Raw genomic sequence first — 25,506 nt, 5'->3', positions numbered from 1 at the left:
CGATAAGTAATACAAGATGGCCCAAAAGACAGCCTCTCTGTAAAAATACAACTCTTATAATCGCATCTTTACTGGTTTTCCACTGGTTTTAGCGCCAGACTAATCCCACTTCAAATGAAATGAAATTAGTCATAATAAAAAAAAAGGGCTATCTCGAGTCATTAAAGCGAAAACCTGAAGAACTTACCTGGCACAGGCCAAGATCAGAGTGTAGTATCTGTTCTGATGCTACACCCAAGTTAATTTATCCTTAGTCAATGTAGTAGAAACCCTTCTATATTAAGACAATTTGTATTTTTGCAACTGCCAGAGTGCCCCTTTTGGGGGAGCTGGTTTTCCCCCCATATTAAAAACGACCTTGTGTCACATATTGCTTTCGTGGGGAAGTAAATAAATGCATACAAGTTCTCTTGAAAACAGTCCTCAACTCTTTTGCTTGTCGACCAACTCTCTATTTTCTAGCAAGTCTGTGACTAAAAAAAGGAATCTCTGGAGACACTAGTGCTCTTGCCTGTCAATCAAGAATCCTATTTTTTATCAAGTCGTCAATTATTTTTTGTCAGTTAAAACCCCAACTATCTGTCGAATTTTCAAGTCTTTTTTTTTTTTGTCAGTCAAAACCTCATGTTTTAGCGAGTCTTTAACTCTCATTTGTCAATGAAAGCCTAGTTTTCTAGCAATTTTCGGTAACCATAAAGGTATAAAGCCCGTGCTACCTTCCTCTGAACCGGAACGTGAAAAGAAATTGTCTTCAACAGTACCCTAGAAACCTAATTAGTTTTCTTTTACTTCCTGAAATGTTGGAAATGAATAAAATAAAATCATTATTATCCGCATGTCTTAATCGGCAAAAAAAAAAAATTAAATTCAGTCAAGTTACAGTGTTAAATTTGAAAAGTTACATTTCTTATAAAATAAAATATTTATTGAATAAATACTGAACATTTATGTATTTATTCTTCGAGGCTCGTGGCACGATGGATAGATGCGTTAACTCTCTACAGTTCCAGGTGAGCATTGTTTGAAGATAACAGTTTAAATCCTATCCTATCTATCTTCTATTGGTTACATAAGTTAAATATCATAGCATGTTCTACTAAAATCATGTAAAATTGACCACAAATTCCTATTCTTTGAAAATGATGGATTCGAAGGATGATCACTAATTTCTATGGTGGTAGATTTCTAATTCTTAAATCGCATAAGCTTTTTAAGTGAAGAATTAAATATTTGGATTTCGGATGGGGAGGGAGCTGCATTAAAACATAAACGTTGAACTGTTGATATCTGAACAAAAACCAAAAAGAAATCATTGTATTATTTTTAGAAATGTTTTTAATTTTATTTTTGGACGATTTTGGAAATTTGTCGACTGGAAGCTTATTAAGCAGGAGATTTTCAGTGGGGGGGGGAGTTGCCATTAAGACAATTGTCAGTATATTCTTCAGATTTATATTAAGATAACTTAAGAATGCATAAAGGGATAAAGAGACAAAGACTTTTCCTTGACTAATCGTTGATTCTGCTTTATAGGTTACTTTAGTGTTGTTGTTTTTTCAATGGGCTCATCATTAATTACAAATAACGAACACAAAGATAGTTATGTTCATTATTTATGTTGTATATTAGTAATTTTAGATACAAGTTTCAGACAAATAGATCAAGAGAGAGAGAGGGGGAGTTATGAGAAGAGGAGAGTCTATCTTACTATTGGCCATTGTTAAATTTACATATTTTAGATGACTGTCTCGATTTAGTTCTAGATTAAATCTATCCCTTCCCCCAAAAGTATCCTAGTAGCGCTAGCCAGCCAATCGTTCTTCATCCTCTGATTAACACGTACATTACATATGTAAGTCATTTTTGAACCTTGGATCTCTTTATTATTTTACTTCCAATCCGTGTCGTCAGAATGGGTATGTGACTAGTTTGAAAGCCTGAACAAAATGTAATCTTTATAGAAAATGGATTATATGTATTGTATCGATTGAGTTCCTAGATGTAAATCTAATGAAACTCGCATGTTCAATGCAGGACAGAGCTGCTATATAGTCTGTTTATTATGCAAACATTTTTGGTTACATATGTGCATACATGTTTCAGTGGAGTTCCAATTCAGGGACAACACTTCTTCAGACCAAAAGAGAAAACCAATATTTGTATAATAAACAGACTATATAGAAAATGGATTACAGCTTTTTTGCCACTGATAACACAAAAAAGCAAACAATGGATATATCCAACTACCAGACATTTCATGTATAAAAGTTTTTTTGTTTTTCTTTCCGAGTTCATTTTTTTTTTTTAACACAACAATTGTACCGATAATTTTTTTTACACATTTAATTCTACATATTTGTATTTTCTGGTAAATTATTTACTAATAATACCATTTGTTATTTTTTTTTTTTAAGTTGATTTTATTTTGAACACAACAATTGTACCGATAAGTTTTTTTTACACGTTTAATTCCACATATTTGTATTTCTGGTAAATTATTTATTAATAATACCATTTTTTTTTCCAAGTTGATTTTTTTTTTAACACAACAATTGTACCGATAATTTTTTTTTCACATTTAATTCCACATATTTGTATTTCCTGGTAAATTATTTACCATTTGTTATTTTTACAGAATGCCCACACCCTTTCTATGGGAATCGATGCATGCACTTATGCAGTCAACACTGTGTCAACAGGGTGTGCGATCCAATATATGGTGTTTGCAAAGAGGGCTGCCAACCAGGATACAGGAGACCACTTTGTACACTTGGTATGTATATTGTTACATATAGTTACAAGATTGAGATTAAAGCATTTTACCAATAATAATTCCATAGATATAAAAATAAAAACACATTGTGCTGACATTTATAATTTGTAACAACCTAATAATTAGTATTACTTGTTTTAATCTGATTATTGTTTTCATCTTGAGTGTTATTTGTGCAACATTTCGGTCGATGTATGACGTAATAGTCAAAAGATAGTTGCACAAATAGTTCTCAATAATCCGATCAGAACAAGTAGTACAAACAGTCAACCCTCATCTAAAAAATTCAAAACTGTAATATAATAATTAAACTTATAGATCAACTTCTGTAAATTTATCCAAACCCGCAGCCGATGATTAATTTTTTATTTTAAACATTACACTACTTTTAGTTCAGTATATATATATATATATATATATATATATATATATATATATATATATATATATATATAAAAAATTAATTTAAAATAATAATTCTTGTATGTATGTACACATTATATATATAAGATAATAAAATTAAAAATTAAAAATAGAAAAAGAAGAAATTAAGAAAAAAAGAAAAATTAAAAAAAAATTAGTTTAATTAAATAAAGAAATATAGAAATCTAATTTACGAAATCGATAAATCGTATTAAAACATTTAATGGGCGTAGATAATTAGTGGTAGCATCGTTTGATATTTAGTTTGAAATTCGTTTATTTTTTTTATATAAAGATACGAAAATAAGTAGATATATAAATCTTTAAAAAGATATTTAGTTTTAATTTTTTTTTATATGAAGATACGAAAATAAGTAGATATATAAATCTTTAAAAAGATATTTAGTTTTAATTTTTTTTTAATAAAGATACGAAAATAAGTAGATATATAAATCTTTAAAAAATACTTTACAAAGGATGCGATAGAGGTAAAGTGTTCCCGCTTATTTTCTTTTCCTCATAAAGGAAATGTTTCTTTTCCTTTATGTTTCATTGTTGTGTTTTTTATTTAATAAGTCTGAAAAAAGGCTGTTCTTGTGAAAATTTTCAAACGACATATGGTTTGAATTTGTCGAAATAGTCTTGAAACAATTGTAACTAACAATGAAATACACTTTTCGTTGCTATTAACCCATTTCTTCGCATTTTTGTCTGTTTGTTCACAGTATAAGTTATATATTATGTTATAGCATACATTATATATGTGCAGTATACGTCATATATGATGTCATAGCAGATGACATTATATGATGCCATCAGATATGACGTAATATATGATGTTATAGCCAAAGGCAGTTTAAAAAGGAGGGAGTGCAAAAATGAAAAGGATTCCTAGGCAACGCCGGGTAGATTATTTATGATATATAAAGAGAAAGATATATGCCTGTGACCCGTTGGGTCACTATTTATTCTGACACTTTATTTAAATTTTGATTAATTGGATTTAATTTGAAAATTCAAAAACCGCGATGTATCTGTTAAGACATTCTTCTTACATAGCTAAAAATCAGTTTATTAATGGATAATAAAGAATTATCATGTTGATAGGGTGTGTCCAGGCACTATAAAAATTACATGGCTAGGAAAAGACCACAGCATTTTCTCGAAACACTCACAGAGATATGCAGTATTTGAGAGTGGTTGCTTAAAGGTGTGAAATGCATAGATAGCTAAGTGATTAATTAGTGACTTGTTCAGTTAATTATAAATTACGATTAAATAGAAGAATTGAACAGAATCTTTTGTCAAGCATAACTCGATTCCAGAAATAAGGTATAATTTAGCACTTTTTTTGTGATTAAAGTATACCAGATAAATATTATGTGACTCAAGATAGTTTATTATCAATGGTCATGATAATAGAGTATTTATATCCTCTCCAGAAGGTGAGACACAAGGTCAGATGTGGGTTAGACAAAAGTACTTCTGTTGAAAGAACTGGGTTCGAATATGGTACACTCTGTCAGTCTGTGTGGTCGACCATTTAACCACGTCATTCCCGATGATCATGTGAACAGAGTAGTTAAGCATTTATTGAATTTTTATGGCCTTTTTTTTTCTCATATAGAATTGAAGTTCTTCACCTTCTTACTTTTACATCTGATCAAACTGAGATGAGATTTCACTAAAGAATTTTACAGTCGAAATTCTGTGATTAAAATTTCGTATAAATCTGTTTCTGTGCAGCTTGTAGAATACAGCACAGACAAAAAGAATGAAGTAAAAAAAATGTCTGCTGATTATTTTTATATGCTTACGACCTTGTCACCTGATATGAAAATGAGATAATTTTGGTGTAAATAAAAAGCCAGATATTTCAGAGACTCATTCAGGTTTTAGTCAGACGTTGGAGTAGCAAGTATTGGATTAGGACGTTGGAGTAGCAATTATTCGACTTGGACGTTGGAGTAGCAAGTATTGGATTTGGACATTGGATGTTGGAGAAGCAAGTATTGGATTTGGACGTTGGACAAGCAAGTATTGGATTTTGACGTTAGACATTGGACAAGCAAGTATTGGATTTTGATGTTGGACATTGGACAAGCAAGTATTGGATTTTGACATTGGACAAGCAAGTATTGGATTTTGACGTTGGACATTGGAGAAGCACGTATTGGATTTGGACATTGGACAATCAAGTATTGGATTTTGACGTTGGACATTGGAGAAGCAAGTATTGGATTTTGGCGTTGGACATTGGAGAAGCAAGTATTGGATTTTGACGTTGGACAAGCAAGTATTGGATTTTGACGTTGGATGTTGGACAAGCAAGTATTGGATTTTGACATTGGATGTTGGACAAGCAAGTATTGGATTTTGATATTGGATGTTGGACAAGCAAGTATTGGATTTTGACGTTGGATGTTGGACAAGCAAGTATTGGATTAGTTCGAAATGAATGTTTCTGTTCAAAGCACAACAAGAGCATGATACTTGACTTTTGTATTTTAAATTTTAATTTAAGCCATTGTATTAAAAAAATAATTTCATAAAATCAACAGTAGGTTCTCTACAGTGCAATGTAGATTATTATATATTGTGGTCTAAGTCACTGCGGGTAAACACTGTGAGAAGTATGTAAAGCTTCTCTAGGTGCATCATGATGGGTCCCTAATTAGAGCCGACAGTCAATCGATTTGATTGAAAAATGAACGATTTCCATGACATAGAAGTATTAGAAGTGTGAAACACTCATTGATCCTAATTCAATCCCGGGCAACATCGGGCCTTCCTGCTGTGTATATATGCATATACGGTTTCGTGCTTTAATCATTATTGTTATTTTCAAATACAAAATAATTCAGTCTCATGTGATATAGTGAATAATAAAGAAAACATTCTCTGAATTTAAAATTTTGTTTATAAATCATATATATATATATATATATATATATATATATATATATATATATATATGATTACTTCATTTAATCACATAAATTAATATATGAAGATATAATTTTATACGTAAATTTCCAGTATTTACTTCAACAGTGCTCAGTATATGGATAGAGCTAGGTATTAAGTTATAAAAATATATATGGCAATTAAGCTACACAGAATATTCCACGTTTCAGTCCTGTGAGAATTTGTCAGGCTTATGCTTATAAGTCTAACAAATTCTCACGAGAATGAAACGTGGAATATTCTGTGTAGCTTAATTGCCATGTATATATTCATAACTTACTAACTATATATATATATATATATATATATATATATATATATATATATATATGAGTAGGCATATTGTACTATTTTGACTCACATGATTATGTTTGGTTTGCATCAGTTACTTTGACATGCTCACAAAATAGAACACGTGAAGGTTTCCAACATCCACAATGTAACCAACTTGAGTCTTCAATCTGCGTTTTTTCTCCACTTAAACCATTGCTACCTCCTAGTATGTTTGTTGACCACTTTATATCCACGTTGATGTTTTGAAGACCGTATCATTTAACGCCAACCATATTTTTATTCGAGAGGGGTGGGATTTTACTCTAAGATTTCTAACATTTTTCAAGATGGTGGACAGGACACAAATCTTTCGAATGTTTTAATAGTTTTTCCCCTTATATTCGTTGGTAAATCCACAAAGGATTGGCTTCTCTCGGAAATGAAGATGGTTCGTTTTACATGAAATATTACCGAGATAAATCTTACAGTATATTTCTCATACATTATTTTCTTAGTATAAGGTTGTTTTTTGTTATTGCAAGTTTTTTTTTTATTACCATATAATATTTGTAGTTTTGCTGGATATTCGTGTTTTATCTCAGAAGCAGCGGTCATAAATTTGTGAACTTTTATCTGTCTCATAAAGTGTGTGTATATACATGTGTGTGTGTGCGTCTGTCATATAATATTTAAAAAATAAAAATGGTATCGTAAGTTTTCCCTGACAAAAAGAGCGAGAATGAAGAAGATATGTCATGTTTTACTAGCTCCACCTAGTGGTTGCTAAATTACTCTGCTCCCAATCTATCTTTTGTTTAGCAAAACTTCTTGTTTATTTTTAATACTTGTTGAGGTTTGCCACTATTATCTTCTGTGTTCACCCTTATATATATATATATATATATATATATATATATTTATATATATATATATATATATATATATATATATATATATATATATATAGTCATCCACATACTGTATTGTTTCGCTGGATCACAGCTCATCAGTGCGGCTAGACAGGCAACTACCTCAAGCCAGGATCGAAACCCATATATATATATATATATATATATATATATATATATATATATATATATATATATATATATATATATTAGTGTTGGGGCAATTAATTGGAATCGGAAATCAGAACTTTTGGAGGTTATCAAAGTTGTTATCGAAATTGGTATCGGAATCTGAAAAATTTGTGTCTATTTTCTGATGCCAAAAACGATTCCTTTAATTATTTTTTTTTTTATTTTGTTTTTTAAGAAAAATCTTCCACTGCTGGTAGTAATAATGAATATTTATTAATTTAAACTTCCAGTAAAACTAAAATTTATAGATCACCCCCCACCCTCAAAAGTGTGTTTTTACATTTGAGAAAATATATGCATCTAAGATGTGTTTCTAGTGTAACCGGAACAAACTACCCATTTTATAGTTAAATATTTGGAGATTTATGAAGAATCGGAATCGGGAATTTAGTACGGAATCGGTAATTGTGTCGGAATCTGAAAAAATATTGGAATCGTCTCATAACTAATATCATTTGTAAACAATTCCAATACCACAAGTATATTTATATAACATTCATATTCTATTGGTTGTATGGTACATCTTACGCGTGTTTCGTTGAATGGTATCGATTGACCAAGCAGTTTTTTATTTAAAAAAAAATAACAACAGTATGCATAGTTTTTATTTTGTATTAAAAGGCGAATCAAATTGTTTAAACAGTTACATTCAATTTAGCTTAAATTTGCTTTTTTTAAAAAAAAAAAATGACAAGTGAAACTTCCTTTTTTTTCGTCACTATATATATATATATATATATATATATTATGGTTGTTTTCGTTGATTGTTTCGTTTTACGGCATATCAACCCTTTTCAGGTTATTTAATGCCGAATCTGGTGGTTTTGAAGAGCGCTTTTTTAATATAGTATATTTGTTTTTTTAAGTCGTATTCTATTTAACCCATAGTTGGGACCCTAACAGGTGTTACCACTCCGGGTCAGAGTGGACCTGGGAGCAATGGCAATTAAAGGGTCGCTCCACACTCCCTAAGGCCTTAACCTGACGAATACTCACGAGGGTGAGACAGAAAATTTAATTGCCATATATATTTACCTAAATTATTACCTAGGTATAACTACGTATTAAGCAAGGTGGAACTGAAAATCGATGCATAAAATATTATGTCGCCTTAAGAGATTGTATGTAGATACATGAAATTATATATTATTTTTTTATTGGAATCTTTTGAGATAAGTAAATTGTGTATTTATTTATTTGTTTATTTGCGGATTCTTATCCTGATCTACATAGTTGTTATTTCACAACGTCTCGGCCAACTCATCCTTTGGCCTTCTTCAGGTGATTGAGTAGGAATGCTGTAACTGTATCCTTAGTAATTACTGCTTTCCATAATTATTGTTGTCTCAGCAGGTTTTTTTTTTTGGTCAACTAAACCTCTGGCCTGCTTTTGGGTAGGATTAGAATCGTTATTTTTAAACAATGTTCACGTTGAACCGTAGAGATTTAATGCTTCTATCCACTGCATCATGCGCCCCGATTCAATGGGAGAGACTAAGTGAAAGTGATTTTTGTCGAACAAGCTAGATTTGAACTTGAGTCATCAGTTCGTGTCATTAACGACTTGACCCCCATCACCCCTCCACCAGAAAGGATTGTGAATTTTATTAACTATTCTATGGATCGCTTTGGCGAGAGAGAGGGGGCACTTTTTATTTTGTCTTAGGGAATTTTTTAAGAATAATGTTGGGTCATTGTTTTTACTAGACTTCCAAAAACAGCTAATACGTTTTGTTGGTATTATTTGGATTCATCGAACCACTGTTCTTGAATGTCATTGTCACAATGTATCAGTCGATGTAACCGCCGATCTTATTCAGGTGTCGAACTCGGGAATGTTTTGGCCAAACTCCGGAATCTGACAACGACACTCAAGATGAGAACAGTAGTCCGATGACTCCAAAGAATATGACTAACCAATCCTCATCTCAAAAATTCAGAAACGTCATCTTTCGTTGACTTTTATTTATAAAACTGGAATGTATAAAAATAAAAAATAAATTGGAATAAAAACGATAACAGGGGTTCAGTACCGGGAGATGGATTACATGTGTCCTTTGTTAATTCTCGGGCAATGCCGGTGTTGCCTGCTAGTTCAAAATTGATTTAAAGTAAATAGCCACTTTTAGTCGCATACTCTGCACTCATAAACATCTTCATTCGCGATGCAAATACAAAAGCAGACTTTATTTACGATTTATTTCTGTAAGAGATTTTCTTAATTTAGCTGAACCGCATTCGATCATGCCATTTCTGTTTAAAAATTGACATAAAACTTTCGGAAAGAATTTTGCATAAATTTTTGGCACACACTGAGTATGGAAACTGCTCCACTTGTATTTCTAGACTATTTGTACATCCTAAAACTAATGATACTGATTTGATGATACAGTTCTCTTCAAAACATTTTTACTCGACTGAACATGAATACTAGCATAAACCGTGCATTTTGATATCTAACTGTGATTGCGGAGAGATTAAAGAAGTCTGTACTATTGGAATTGTCCATTCTAGGTAAACGTCCATTACAAAACAGTGGAAAATTTGATGTATTAAACTGCAAACTTTCATTATCTGAAAGCTTTGGGTTCAATCCATGTACAAAGCAGTAAATTTCAATTTCCTTTTTCTGACATGCAAGAAGGCTTGTTAAAAAATATCATTAAAAAATAAACAAGGAGAAACAAGTGATGCAAATAGTCCTTTGTCTGAATGTAATGCTATATAATTATAAAACTCCGTGATCTTCCGTGCCTGCATCTTCAATGACCGAACGATTCTATCTTTTAAAAAAGGGATGACAGATGAATTTCTTTTTATATATATATATATATATATATATATATATATATATATATATATATATATATATATGTGTGTGTGTGTGTGTTTTGGTTTCGATTCTAGCTGATGGCAACCAAGTCGTTTTTATTTTTTCTTATTTTTTATCTCATTGCTATACATTAAGGTTCAATATAATAATATATATATAGCATTGTCTCTATAATAATAAATACATAATCTGCATGAATTGATATATAATATTTAAACGTATCTTACGAGCAGGCAACGCCAGGCGATCTGCTAGTATATTTTATTGAAATATGAAAATGTATTTTATTTCTTAATGCTTGTTTTTTTTTTTATATATATTAAATTTTATTTAAAAGACTACTACTACTACTACTACTACTACTAATAATAATAATAATAATAATAATAATAATAATAAAAATTCTGACTAACCCAATAAGCAAAAAAAAAAAAAAAAAAAAAAAACACGCATTCACTTTACGGATCCCCAACGCAGAAGAGCTTTCTGCTCTAAAACTTTCTTCTGACGAACTGCTAAACTTGCAAATTCCCTTCCTGCATCCTGATTCCCTGTCTGGATTAATAGGCAAAAGTTTCAGTGTAATGTGAACGGACATCTTGCTGACCAATTCTCTACTTTGAGCGCCCAGTGGCAATTTGCCTTTTTTAGGGCTAATGTGGCTAAGCTAATAAGATATAACAGACATGACTGTGTGGGGAATACTGGGAACTCTGCAAACGATTGCATTTCTAATCTGCAGACAAATGGGGCAAGTAAATACCAAAGACAGTACTGGAAAACGAAAACCACAAAATCCTTTAAAAGATGGAAGTACAAAAAAAAAAAAATAACCTGCTGAAAGCAAAGAGACTGGACGTCATAATAATTAACAAGAAGAAAAGAAACTGCAAAATTGTAGATTTAGCCATTCCGACAGACCACATCAAAGAGACAGAATAATAAAACCAATATGTGGAACTTGGTGGAGAACTGAAAGAAAAAGACTTGGAGAAATTGGAATCAAGGGGAAGATTAAGACTATACAGTCGGCAGTAATGATGAAAACAGCAGAAATCTTAAATAAAACCTCTAAATGCGGACACTAATCCTTTACAAATACTAAGCAGTCTCAACAGAAGTCAAAAAAAAAAAAAAAAGAAGGAACAAACACCACATGAAACCAAGGAAATCGAAACTGCAAAAAAATTTATAAACCAAAGGTGCTCAACCTTGCTTGGCATTTGCATTCCTTTCATCATTTGTAACAATGATGAGGATGAACAGTTTGTAAATGTTGCTTCATCTTTGCTGATTTTATAGAATCAATTTTTCTAAACTTTACAACAAATAACACACTGCAGCCTTTCTTCTACATTTATGATGATGGATGGGAATCCATATTCAGTATATGAATGATCTTATTTTCTTTTTTTTTTTTTTTTTTGATACTCATGATGGGATCCGAATTCTGTAAATAAAAATAAGCAAAAGTTAAAACTATAAATGTGTTTAAAATTCGCCACCTTTTGGAATCCAAAATTCACACCTGGGGTTAATCCCCTCCACCCCCTCCATTGAGAACCCATGTTATAAACTGTGCCCAAAATAGAGCATCAACCCTGGCTGGTACCACACCATGAATACCGTAAATATGTGGACTGAGCCATTTTAATTTGGTCACCATACCGTTTCTTTCAGCTCCAAAGTGCTCCAACTGGATTGATGGCTTTACTCGGTTGGAATCTATCGATGTAACATTTATTGTGGTTTTTTGACCTTGAAGTTGTAGTTTTATTTTAAGCTCCCTACATCAAGTGGCTTCATGCCTTGTCTGGACTACCGTGTTTGAGAAGAACTGCTGCCAGTTAAAATAGATGTGATGCAAACAGTAATGATCAAACACTTCTAGCCTGTGAAGCTCTCACTGACCAGAACACACACTCATACTGTAATGTTGTCCGGAAAGTAACACATTGTATGCTCAGTCGCAAAGGACACAAAGAATGGAAAAGAACTTCAACATTTATTTCCTCATTCTCTTGTTATCGCTATGATATCCTTCAAATAATCGTCTTCTCGAACGTTATCCACGCCTCTCACATAATCTCGAACGTTATTTCCGTTTCTAACATGATCTATATTTTAAAATCTTTATTTTCCCTACTGGTGACGTCATTTTGGATGCATTTGCATATGCACTTCCTTACTATGTTACAGCAAAAGGTCCGAACAAGAATTTGATAAATTTGGAAGGTAGCCTTGCTGTAAACAGAGCATTGTTTTCAAAATGCTCTTCTATTGATCTCTTTTTCACCCCACCCCACCAAAAAAAAAAAAACAGAAAACGGGAAAAACCACTTGAGACAACAACTAATGCACCAAGCCACAATATTTTGACAGATATTTATCTGTTGGTCATGAAGAGCAAAACAAAGACAATAAATCTGAAACTAATATAAACAGAACTTCAGATAAATAAGTCCGGCGTCTTCACTTTACAGTCGCAATACAGAACACCTCAATAGACAAACACCTTCCTTTGATAAACATATCGACAGACGCAGGCAGATTATTAAAGGCATGAGCGAGATCAGCAAGCACACACCCTTCACTTTTTTTACCAGATAAGTCGGTATTTATTTGTTTTATTTATTTTTTATTTTTTTTTTTTTAAATTTTATTCTTGGAATCCTTTGAGATGAGACTTCATAATTAGTGCATTCATTTTTTTTTTTTTTGCGAACTGTTATCCTCATCTTCATAGCTGTTGTTGCTTCACCACAATAACAGTCTGCAAAAAAAAAAAAAATTAATGCACAAATTATGAAGCCTCACCTCAAAAGATTCCAATGATAATAATAATAATAATAATAATAATAATAATAATAATAATAATGATAATAATAATATTCAGTATGAACCCGACAATGGAATACGAAACAAGAACAAAAAATTGGATTTATAACACCATAAAATACAACCTTAATTGCCCGTCAGGACCCGTGGCACAATGGATAGAGGCGTTAGGCGTTGAGTTTTTACAGTTCCAAGTGAGCATTGTCTGAAGATAGCGATTTCAATCCCACCTAAAGACGTGATGAGAAAACAACTATGGAAGGCAGTAATTACTGCAGATACATTACAAAACCCATCATTCCTATCTCGTCGTGGTTAATCAACTGAAGAAGGCCAGAGGATGAGTTGGCCAAAACGTTGTGAAACAATTAAAACTATAAAGATGAGGATAACAGTCTGCAAAAAGAATGAATACACAAGCTGGTATTTTCATCTAAGTGGGTTATAAATGCTATGCAATATACAAAATATTTAATCACCTCCTCTTCAGGAGGTGAGATACAAGGTTAGGTGTGAGTTAAATGAAATTATGTGAAATGAACTAAATTTGAACGTGTTATGTAATACACAGGATGTCCAAAAAGTCACTGAAAGGTTTGGAATTTAAATAGATTCTTTACTTTTGATGATCTCTTTCTATAATTTTAACACAATCGGACTAAGACATTGGATAATTTTCTTTTATAAATGCAAAATTCAAACAATCTTTATTTATGAAAAAATAATGTCTTTTAAATGTTGCCCATTTTCAGCTTCGCATGTTTGCGCTCTTTCCAAAACATTATTTATGACAGGTGGCAGAATCTCCAAATTGAAATTTAACTCCCTTATTATGTTCCTGATGTTTTCCTTCAGTTCACGCAATGTTTGAGGCTTGTTAACATAGACTCTTTCTTTAAGATATCCCCACAAGAAAAAGTTGGAACTAGTCAAGTCTGGGGAACGTGGTGGCCAGTTGACACTGCCATTCACAACTTGCGTACGTTGTTCAATGCTCTACTTATTCATAATTAATTTCCAAAATATTATCTGTAAAATATTAGAAATAGAAAAAAAAAATAATCATCAATAGTAAAATGACAAAGATTTTCAATCCTTCAGTGACTTTTTGGGCACCCTGTATAAAGTAGTTTTATTTGCTTCGTTTTACTTCAGTCACAGTTCTAAAAAAATCAACGGGTCCCTTCCTGCTTAACACTTCTCGACATGAAATGCATAAATATTCGAATATTCTATTGCAGTTCACTTTTATCTCTCAACCATTGAGCTTGTACAGTAGTCTAGTGGTGTATCCAGTTTGGTGTTATTATTATAGGAAACATCACTTAAAGAAGGTGCATTAATCCCTGTAGGATATCCATACTGAGGGGATTTTATTTATGCTTTGAATACTACGTGTTTTTTAATATTTAATCAGGATTTATTTATAGGAAGAGGTATCCTCAGGCCATGTTGTCCTGACAAACTTCTATACAAAGAGACCACAGACACCCGAGAACAGTATCTAGTAGGCATTCAAGTTCTCTCCAATAGGCATTCAAGCCTTATAGAAAGGGGGCAATCAATGCCAAACCAAAGAATAAATCTAGACACCTCTTGTGGCACACCTCCCCTCTCTGGATGATTCCTATAAATCAAGCTTCTAATTCACAGTAGCCCCTTAATATCCCAATGGCAGTATGTCTTGTTTGTCATGAATGAATATAAATTAAAAAATATATATAGTCATAGGAGATTATGTTACATAAATATTGGGGTATCATGAAATGTCCGTAATAATCATTTAGTAGTCATAGCAATCATTAGCTACAATAAAAGCCGTCTAAACATACTTTCTTAATATAATTATTCAATTAATTCAAGCAAGAAGAACAACAGATCTATTCAATCAAATGCTTGTCTTGTAACTTAAAGCTGGGACAACTAAATTTTAGTCTATGGCTGGCATCTGTGCATAGAAGTTGATAGAAATCGATCTCTCAAATTTCCTAGCCAACAGACTTTCTGTAAATCTTAATTTGGCCCAGTTAATATCACATTTTTGGACACCCACTTACCCACAACTGCAGTGTTCATTCCGAGTTTATTTCGCATATGCATTAAATGTAGCCACTCCTCCTATAGGACGTGACTTCCATCTATTTTCTCATTTATTTAGCAACAGCCGTATTTTTGTCTGTTGTTTCCGCAAGGGATTTTATCATTAAATCAGCAGATGCATATTTTTCAATAAAGTAGATATCTTTGTTAATCAGCAGGGTTTTATTTTCAGTACACCAGACCCGATATTTAACACTATACTTCAAAATAATTACTGTTGCTGATTAATATGCCAGAATTAGCATAACAAATAGCATACTTTTTCTAGAGGACTTTATCACATGAGTGGTCACAGAAATCCATCTAGTATCCGGTTGTACAATTAGATCAACATCTCTGTTAATTAGCAGGTTGTATCGAAGTAATTGCTAAAGGCATCTTCAAGACTGTATTTTTTTTTTTTTTTTTTTTTTTGTAGGGAGGTTTTGCCGTTTCTTCATGCACAGCATCTGCTTTTCTAAAATTGTTATTCATATGATATTGGGATGTGACTTCCATTTATTTTCTCATTTATTTACCAATAGCTTTATTTCCGTCAGCTATTTCTGCAAGTGATTTTATCATTAAATCTTCAGATGTGTGCTTTGTCAATCAGCTGGGTTTTATTTTCAGTACATCAAACCCGATATTTAACACTACACTTCAAAATAATAACTGTTGCTGGTTAATATGCCAAAATTATCATAACGAATAGCAATTACATCAACACATATATTAATTAACAAGTTATACCGAGGTGATTGCTAAAGGCCTGTTTAGGACTGTATTATTATCTTTTTTGTTTTGTAGGGAGGTTTTGCCATCTCCTCATGCACAGCATCTGCTACTCTTAAATTGTCATTCAGGCTCAACGTTGCTTAACTTCAGTGATCTAATGAGAACCGGTTTGTCAACATCATTATTAGTCCAATTATTTCTATAATAATGGTAACGAACAGTGCTGAGAAACAGAGAACCCAGCAGTTACAATTAGTATGTGCCCGCTGCAGGGAAACGGCAGTACACGAACCTAGAACCATTTAGATATGATTCAAGGACGATTATGTAAATTTAAGCACTGTTGGGAGTCCGAAATGGTAGAATGAAACGTTTTGCTCAGAATAGTTTTTGGAAGCCATGCTGTTTTCATATGTTTGCCTATTGATGAAATACAAAGAAGTATTGTTGCTCATTATGCAAAGAGCAAACATCTTCATCGTTAGTGGAGAGATCAAAATAATTTGGCTCAAGTGTATGTTCTTTCAACTGAAATAGGAAATAATTATCTAAATACACCTTTCACTCATGTAAATCTATACTACTAATAAAATTCTAAATATTTATTTATTTATTTATTTATGTGTGCGTATATATACTAATAAAACTTTTGAACAGATGCACCGAATTGGAAAATTCTTCTTTTTTTTTTTCCTGAAAGGTGTGAGTCCCTAGATTGTCCTTATCTACATACGGTTCGTAACAGACAACGCCAAGTCACACAAAAAGCCCGAAATAAGGGTTTTTAGGCCGTTTTGTGCAAATGTCGAAAAAGTTACCTGCCCATATCAACGGAATTTAGCACTGTCTGTATACAGTCGCGGTAACATCTTTCGGCATACGGACAGGACTTGTGGTGCAATGGATAACGCGTTTCACTACAAATCAGAAGATTTCACGTTCGAATCCTGGCAAGTTTGTAATAATTTTAAACATCATTTTATCCAGCGTTTACTCATTATCCTTACCCTTAGTTAGAGTATTTTTTGTTTTTTTAGTGATTTTGTTTTGTGCATATGGGAATTTCCCATACTCAAAGTTCATAAGGTAAGCATTGATGGTAAGACGATGTTGAGTGTACTTGATGTTGAGTGTACTTGCTTTTGTGTTTGACTCAGCATTGTGTGTGCCGACGCAGTGCAGCAGCTAATTATAAATATCTTTCAATAATTAAACATTGTTTCAATAGAAATCTTGACTAATGTTCTCATGAATGTTTCCTTCTTCTTTTTCCAGAGTGTCCTCCACGTACATATGGGGCAGAGTGCGCAAATGAATGCAGTAGTAACTGTTACAACCAATCATGTCACTTTGTGAATGGTTCCTGCCTTGATGGATGCCTTTTTGGATTTACAGGACCACATTGTTCTCGAGGTAGGTCAGATCTTCTTTATCATCCGTTTACACATCATCTCTAGTGTAGCGTTTGAAATTACACTTTGGCCTGGTACTATACAAGAGTCCTAGAGACAGACACGAAAATAAAATAAAAAGATGTAAATAAAGTGAAATGCAATAAAATCTTATTTAAAACCTTCAGATAACAATAATCCGACAAGTGCAGGTGACTCTCCCCAAAATGTCACCCATAAAATCGTTAATAAAATTCGAAATCCTTTCTGTAATCTAAATCTATTTATCTATAAATATAAAAGCGAAGATGTATGTATGTATGTATGTATGTATGTATGTATGTATGCTTTTTCTGTGTGTCTACAAAAAGCTTCTTTCAGAGAAGCGGTCGCTCGCTTCACAACTTTTTAAAACTTTTTATATCACATATAAATCGTAATATCTCACAGTTAACAACGAAGCTCGCCTGTCTATTTAATTTGCTCGATTTCTGGAAGATAAATATTCAACATTTGTCGCTCGTCGCATGTGGGTTAGTCTTTTTCCTATAACATCTTGGGGAAAAAAAAAAACGTTCAGCAGTCAAACTTGACCTCATTAACTCATTAAAACGGGCACCTGCTAAATCCAAGTAATTCAATAAATTCAAACATGTTTCCGTTAGCATGTCGCGGTGGGGCAATGGTTAACGTCGCGCGTTTTTTTTTTTTGTTTTTTTTTCACACTTTAATTTACAACTTTGCCTCAAGGGTTCGGGTTCGGGTTCGATCCTCATACTTACTTTTTTTTACCCCCCACCCCCACCCCCGGAGTTTCCACACACACCTCCAAACACCTGGACAACGCCGGGTACCCCCGGGTACCCCTCGCTAGTTACAAATAAATTTTAGTTTATTCTTTACTTGTCCACCAAGTTTGAGTCAATGTCCAACAGTCTTTGTTTGATTGTCGTTTAATAATATGTAGAGATATGTTGCTGATCGTCTCATAGATAAGATATATGATCTTGAATAGCATTGCCACCCACTGAACCTTTACCCCTACATATAAAGAGTTTTCTTACAGATAATGTCTATCAAAACAACCCAAAGATTATTCTTAAAATGAAGTAACCCAGTACAGCCCAACTGAAAACAATGCCAAAAGAATAGTGTCAAAGTTATTGACAATATGCACGTCGTATCCAGGTATGCTTATCATTGATTAGCAATAAAAAAAAAAAACTTTTCGACATTAACTTGGTTGAAATTTGGTGGCATACTGATTATTTAATTCCTTACAACTGCAGGAAAATGTGGCAGAAGGCCGGAAGTTAAGCAGAATCAAGAAAGAACCCTTAAAGAAGTTTACTGGCCTATTAGAAATAGTATGGCCAACCCAATCAGAATTCTCTAGTTGGGGCACATCAGGCAATTAATAATAAACTAACTTTTCTTAAAAGAAACGAGGCAATGCCTGGGAAGATGAAGCTCATAGAACTATCCAGGACATAGGCTCAACAGATAAATGACCACTGATCTGACCGAGTTTCTGCTAACAGAACCCGATCCAACATTAACAGGAGACGTTTATCAAAAAGGTTTTGCAAAAAACTCCTTTGCAATCTACTTCCACGCCATAAGACACAGTAAATTTTTACACATGGTAAATGTTTCGAATTTGAGTATGAATATTTGCTTATGAGGATTTCTTTTCTTTTTTTTTAATCCGAGTTTTCAGGAAACCTATATTCAAATTTGAAAACTTCATATTTATGGCAGTCTTATACCTATTGTAACGAGACCCACTGGGTGATCAGAAAGAATCATAGTTTAGAATCGACTACATTTCATTATCATATAGAGTTGAGATGATAATGAAATTTAGGCGAGGAAATTGACATTCAGCCAAAAAGGCTAATAAAATATTTCTCTTTTTTCTAAACCATTTCTAGAATAGCTGCACTCTGGTCTTATAGGGGACCTATGAAAAAATTATGGCCGAATTAAATCCAACATAATTGTGTATTGTGCTATTAATAAATGTTATAACCACTGTCAGTAAAATGAAAAAAAAATAGTAAAAAGAAAGAGAACAACGTTGACATGACGCTTACTACTGCGAGGTGTCATCTCCACAACAATACTAATATAGATGATTGCTTATCATGTAATTTTAAAGATTTTATTTTCAAGTTTAATTAAAATTATTTGTTTTGTCTTTTGTTCCAGTTGTCCAGAGTGGAAAACAGTCCCAATTGGATATGTTTTACATTCTTTCTGGTGCCTTGGTTGCTAATATTGTCATCTTGATATTATGTGTCATGTGTTGCAGGTAAGTTGACGATTCGACTTTGTTTGTATTTTGCAAAAGAAAAAAAAAGAAAACTAGATGTAGCTGTGACCTGTTGGTTCACAGATGCTGCCACTGTTTTATTTTGATATCATTCGAAAAATTATAAACTGTGATATATCGTTTTAGATATTCGTCTTGTATAAATAAAAATTATATATGTCTTCGTTTTTGTATTATGCTTATTATTTACTTACTAGGATTTTCAGCTGTCTCTCTGCTTCGATAACTGTTGCAAGTTATCCTGCATTATCATTATGTGATGACTGACAAAACGGCTAAAAGTCGCCGGTGTCGCCAGAAAGATGAGGATGTACAACACTTCGTCAGTAGTTGTGAGAAGTTAGCTGAAAAGGAGGACAGAGGTGTCATGAAAATATTGCAAGAAAGGTCTATGGGATATCTGCAAAAAAGGACGTGTCAAAATTTGAAAAATTGCAAGAGACCGAACTAGTAAGAAGTAAAGAATTTAAAGCAAAAAATGAATAAAAAATGAAAGTTTAGGAGAGATCTACCAGAGGCAGTAGACAAGGGAAAAACCTGGTGATGCTTTTCAAAATGAGACGTGAAGGTTGAGACAGAAACCTTAATATGTGCCATGCAGGAGCAAGCGCTCAGGACAAATTATGTGAAGTATCACATTGATAAAATGGCTGAAAGTTCCCTATGTAGGTAGGAATGTATAACACCTAAGCAGTAGTTGTGAGAAGTTAGCTCACAAGGAATACGAGAGACGGCATGACAATATTGCGAGAAAGGTCCATTGGAATATATGCAAGAAAAAAGGGTCGGAATGCAGTGAAAGGTACAAGCATGTTCCAGAATGAGTGGTGCAGAGTAATAATGTGAAATTATTATGGGATATGAATATCAAATGTTATAATCTGATTGAAGCAAGGAGACCAGATGTTGGAAAAAAAAAGGAACACAAGGCAATAATCATTGATATAGCAGGTATAGCTGATGTGAATATGGAGGAAAAAGAAGGTCTAAAAGTACCAAGATTTAAAAGGGAGATAAAAAAAATTGTGGAAGTTGAAGATGGTAAAAATTGTACGTATTGTGATGGGAGCTCTGTGGAGTGTAACAAAATGAGTTGACAAATGCATTGATAAAATTGGGATCCATTGCAATGTTGGAGTACTTCAAAAGACTGTCGGTCCTGGATATGACCTTAAACTATATCCAGTGGCTGAGGCCCCAGCTTGCGGGCTTTGGGGAGTGTGGAGCCACCCTTTAATTACCATTGCTCCCAGGTCCACTCTGACCCGGAGTAGTAGTACCTGTTAGGGTTCCAACTATGGGTTGAATAGAAACCGACTTGAAAACAACAAATATATTCTATTAAACATTTTTTCTTCAAAATCTTTGGATTCGGCGTTAAATAACCTGAAAAGGGTTGATATGCCGTAAAACAAAAACAACCAACCAAGCAACCAATCAAAAGATTGTCTTCTTGCGAACCGCCACGATCTTGTGAAAAATGCTGGAAGACTGAGAAAAGAAGATGCTGAGAATCTATTGCGATTTGTTATGATCCGCCTATCAGCGTAAAATCGGAAATAATAACAGACAGGCACAAAAATGTGACACCAGAGATAATAATAATATTGAAGTAAAGAAACTTATTTTTAGTAAAGCAAAACGAATGCTTGAGAACATATATCATAGTTTATGAATTTTTCTATCAAACTAAAATAGGGACAATGGTTGTGACTAGTACTGAGACAATTAATCAGAATCGGAAAACTCGAAATGTTTTAGGGAGTTATCAGAATCGATATCTGAATCAGAAAAACAATTGTGTCTTTTTCTTATGTCAAAAACAATTCTTTAAATTGTTTATTTTTAAGTTTGTTTTTATTTAAAAATTAATTTTGATGATTAATGATAAAATTATAAATATTTATTGATTTTAAACTGCCAGTAAAACTTTCAACTCACCTCCAAGTCTATTGTTACGCTTGTGAAAATATGTGTACATTTTACATGTTTTTGTTTTTTTTACAGTTAAATAAACAACTCTGCATGTAAGTATTTTAAGATTTTAAAAGAATTGAAATTGGAATCTATTTAGTTGCTTTGTTTTATCGCATATTAGTTTTTCGGGGGGGTAATCTCATGAGGAATCTAGTTATTTTTTGGGGAAAAAAAAAATTATGCCTCAAGTTTTTTGTACCTTCAAATATTTATTCATCGTGTTTAGTTTGGTTGATTTGTAGAGTAAAATTGCTGTTTCTGCTTTGGATTTTGCAGGACATGATTGAGTATTGCAAAAGTTACGGAAAAAAAATCAACATAAATTTTTGGTGCATTTTAAGTCAGGAAGCAGGTAATTTAAGACAGCCTGATCTGGTGGCACCAGAGAAAAGTATTGAAATAGCCACATCATTAGTTGTGACTCAACGGATCTCGAGTAGATCTAGTCCTATTTCAGACGTAAGTGTGAGGGACAGACCTAGAGACAGATGGACACTCTTATAGAAATATGTTAATGCATCTAAACAGTTGCACACAAGATTTTGCAGACTAATAAACTGCTTAAAAAAAAAATGGCGTCTAAGGCATGAATATATTCATTGACCTTATAATTTTTCCATTTTAATACTTATATGAGCTAAAATGTTTTTATTTTTATTCTTTATCGGTTCGGCCAGAGCAATTTGTCAGCTTCCTTTTTTTGACATCTTTTAAATCTTTGGAGAGATTATGTGTCTATTGACGTTAATGTGTTCTATTTTGGTTTTTCGTTTGTTTGTTAGTTTGTTTTTTTTCGCATAATTCAAAGGAATAATATTGCACTGGCTTCATATCTAAAGCCGTATACAAATAGCTAAAAGCCACTAATGTACGAATAGATATCAAAAAGATATTAATTTATCTTTTTTTTCTTTTAATAAAGTTGAAAGTTTCACATATTAAATTTTAAATTGTTTAGGAAAATGTTAATAAAAATTCATTCAAGTGAAAAGTTTAGGCTGAATATTTAGTTTTAACAAGAGGAGATTGGAATTAAATACAGAAACTTATTGATATACAACTCGTTGTATATATATATGTGTGTATATATACGTTTTATATGTATATACATACGACTATATATGTATATACATGCATCTATATATTTATATATATATATACGTCTACATATGTGTATATATATATGCGTCTATGTATGCATATACATATATGTATATATATATATATATATATATATATATATACGCCTATATAGGTATATGCATATACGTCTATATATGTATATATACGCGTCTATATATGTATATATACACGTCTATATATGTATATATATATACGTCTATATATGTATATATATACGTATATATATATATATATATATATATATATATATATATATATATATATATATATATTTAAATAAATGTTTAGAGGTACAGAATTTGTATATAGTTTTAAATAAAATACTAGGCGGAAGTTTCTCGAGAGCTCTTTCGGCTATCATCTCGTCAGGAGTAAATCGATAGCAATCTAAATAATATTGTAACGAAAATAAAGAGTTCTATTGGGGAACTTATTAAATGTGCCAACGTACGGGGACATTAATTAAATTTATTTATGTTTAAAAACGATTAAAAATATTGGCACAACGAGAAAGAAAAAAAAAAAAGCGGGAGAAAAAATTCAAAGTTCCCCAAAGAGAAACAATGCGTTTGATGTTTCTTTTTGCCGGCACAAAGAAGGTTGACGCACCGCGATAGAGACGACCTCCAAAATATTTAAATGGTTTTTGGAGTCCGCTCTATGTAGCACCTCGAACCAATCTATTTTATATCTATCGGCACAGCACGGGTTGTCAACCAAATGCTAGCCAATAGCAGAGTCCAAGGCTGCAGAAGGAGGGAGACCACCAAACCCCATCCTCCTTTGTCTGAACTTCGATGGAACATGCTGGTTTATACGAGTCAAAAGGTGCAAGGATGTTCACCCAACATAACCAGCATCGCACTGGCATCTAAACTGATATACAATATTACTATTTTGGATGTAAGGCAAACTATCCTTGCGGAAAGACGGAAAAGCAGGTCTCGTTGTATATACCAAACGCAAGGTCACCGAATTGAAGCATTCGTAAATACTTCTTCGAATCTGTTTGGAAATTCTATTACTCCCCTCCCCAATCCACGGTAATTTCAAATAAACCGGGCATTTCAAAGGTCCAAACTTTTTAGGGGATTTAAAATCCGCAACCTTTTTGAAAATACAGTCATCAATAAGGTCAACAGGATAACCATTATTGATGAATATTTCCCTGATCTTATCGAGTTCAACATCTAATCTGTTAGGCGAACAAATCATGAGGGCTCTATGTACCAAAGTATTAATTAAGCCGACCTTACGTGATTTAGGTATAAAAAACAACCAGTTCACATATAGGCCAGTAAATGTCGGCTTTCTATAAATTGTAGTGAGAAAGCCCCCCCTTTGGCGTTCGACAAGAACATCCAAAAAAGGAAGCGAATTGTCCTTCTCACTTTCCATAGTGAACTTAAGAGCCCTATGTAAAGAATTCAACACATTCCAAAATATTGACGCTTCACTTTGCGAAGGGAAAATAGCAAAAGTGTCGTCAACATATCTGAAATATGCAGTGGGTTTAGTTGTAGAATTAAACAGATTCGAAGAAGTATTTACGAATGCTTCAATTCGGTGACCTTGCGTTTGGTATATACTACGAGATCTGCTTTTCCGTCTTTCCGCAAGGATAGTTTGCCTTACATCCAAAATAGTAATATTGTATATCAGTTTAGATGCCAGTGCGATGCTGGTTATGTTGGGTGAACATCCTTGCACCTTTTGACTCGTATAAACCAGCATGTTCCATCGAAGATCAGACAAAGGAGGATGGGGTTTGGTGGTCTCCCTCCTTCTGCAGCCTTGGGCTCTGCTATTGGCCAGCATTTGGTTGACAACCCGTGCTGTGCCGATAGATATAAAATAGATTGGTTCGAGGTGCTACATAGAGCGGACTCCAAAAACCATTTAAATATTTTGGAGGCCGTCTCTATCGCGGTGCGTCAACCTTCTTTGTGCCGGCAAAAAGAAACATCAAACGCATTGTTTCTCTTTGGGGAACTTTGAATTTTTTCTCCCGCTTTTTTTTTTTTTTTTTTTTTCTCCCTCGTTGTGCCAATATTTTTAATCGTTTTTAAACATAAATAAATTTAATTAATGTCCCCGTACGTTTGGCAAATTTAATAAGTTCCCCAATAGAACTCTTTATTTTCGTTACAATATTATTAGATTGCTATCGATTTACTCCTGACGAGATGATAGCCGAAAGAGCTCTCGAGAAACTTCCGCCTAGTATTTCATTTAAAACTATATATATATATATATATATATATATATATATACATACACGTCTAGATATATGCGTCTATATATGTATATATATACGTCTATGTGTATATAGGTCTATATATGTATGTATATAGGTCTATATATGTATGTATATAGGTCTATATATGTATATATATAGGTCTATGTATATATATATATATATATATATATATATATATAGGTCTATATGTGTGTATATATAGGTCTATATGTGTGTATATATAGGTCTATATATGCATATATATAGGTCTATATGTGTGTATATATAGGTCTATATATGCATATATATAGGTCTATATGTGTGTATATATAGGTCTATATATGCATATATATAGGTCTATATGTGTGTATATATAGGTCTATATATGCATATATAT

The 25,506-nt window shown here is 32.7% G+C and overlaps 1 protein-coding gene across 9 annotated transcripts in view; it reads left to right on the top strand.

Moving 5' to 3' along the window:
- Positions 1-25,506, top strand: part of LOC145254621 (receptor-type tyrosine-protein phosphatase epsilon-like) — a 732,106-nt gene that overhangs the window by 400,016 nt on the left and 306,584 nt on the right. For all 9 annotated transcript variants that reach the window (XM_080113291.1, XM_080113282.1, XM_080113273.1 and 6 more), the window contains 3 exons: positions 2,636-2,773; positions 17,300-17,437; positions 19,627-19,729. In XM_080113291.1, coding sequence (XP_079969417.1) covers positions 2,636-2,773; positions 17,300-17,437; positions 19,627-19,729 — 379 coding nt within the window. The remainder of the gene's footprint in view (positions 1-2,635; positions 2,774-17,299; positions 17,438-19,626; positions 19,730-25,506) is intronic.

Source organism: Euprymna scolopes, chromosome 3, assembly GCF_053919585.1.
Source record: "Euprymna scolopes isolate OS-2025 chromosome 3, ASM5391958v1, whole genome shotgun sequence".
Lineage (NCBI taxonomy): Eukaryota > Metazoa > Mollusca > Cephalopoda > Sepiida > Sepiolidae > Euprymna > Euprymna scolopes.
This window is presented reverse-complemented; position numbering and strand designations above follow the sequence as displayed.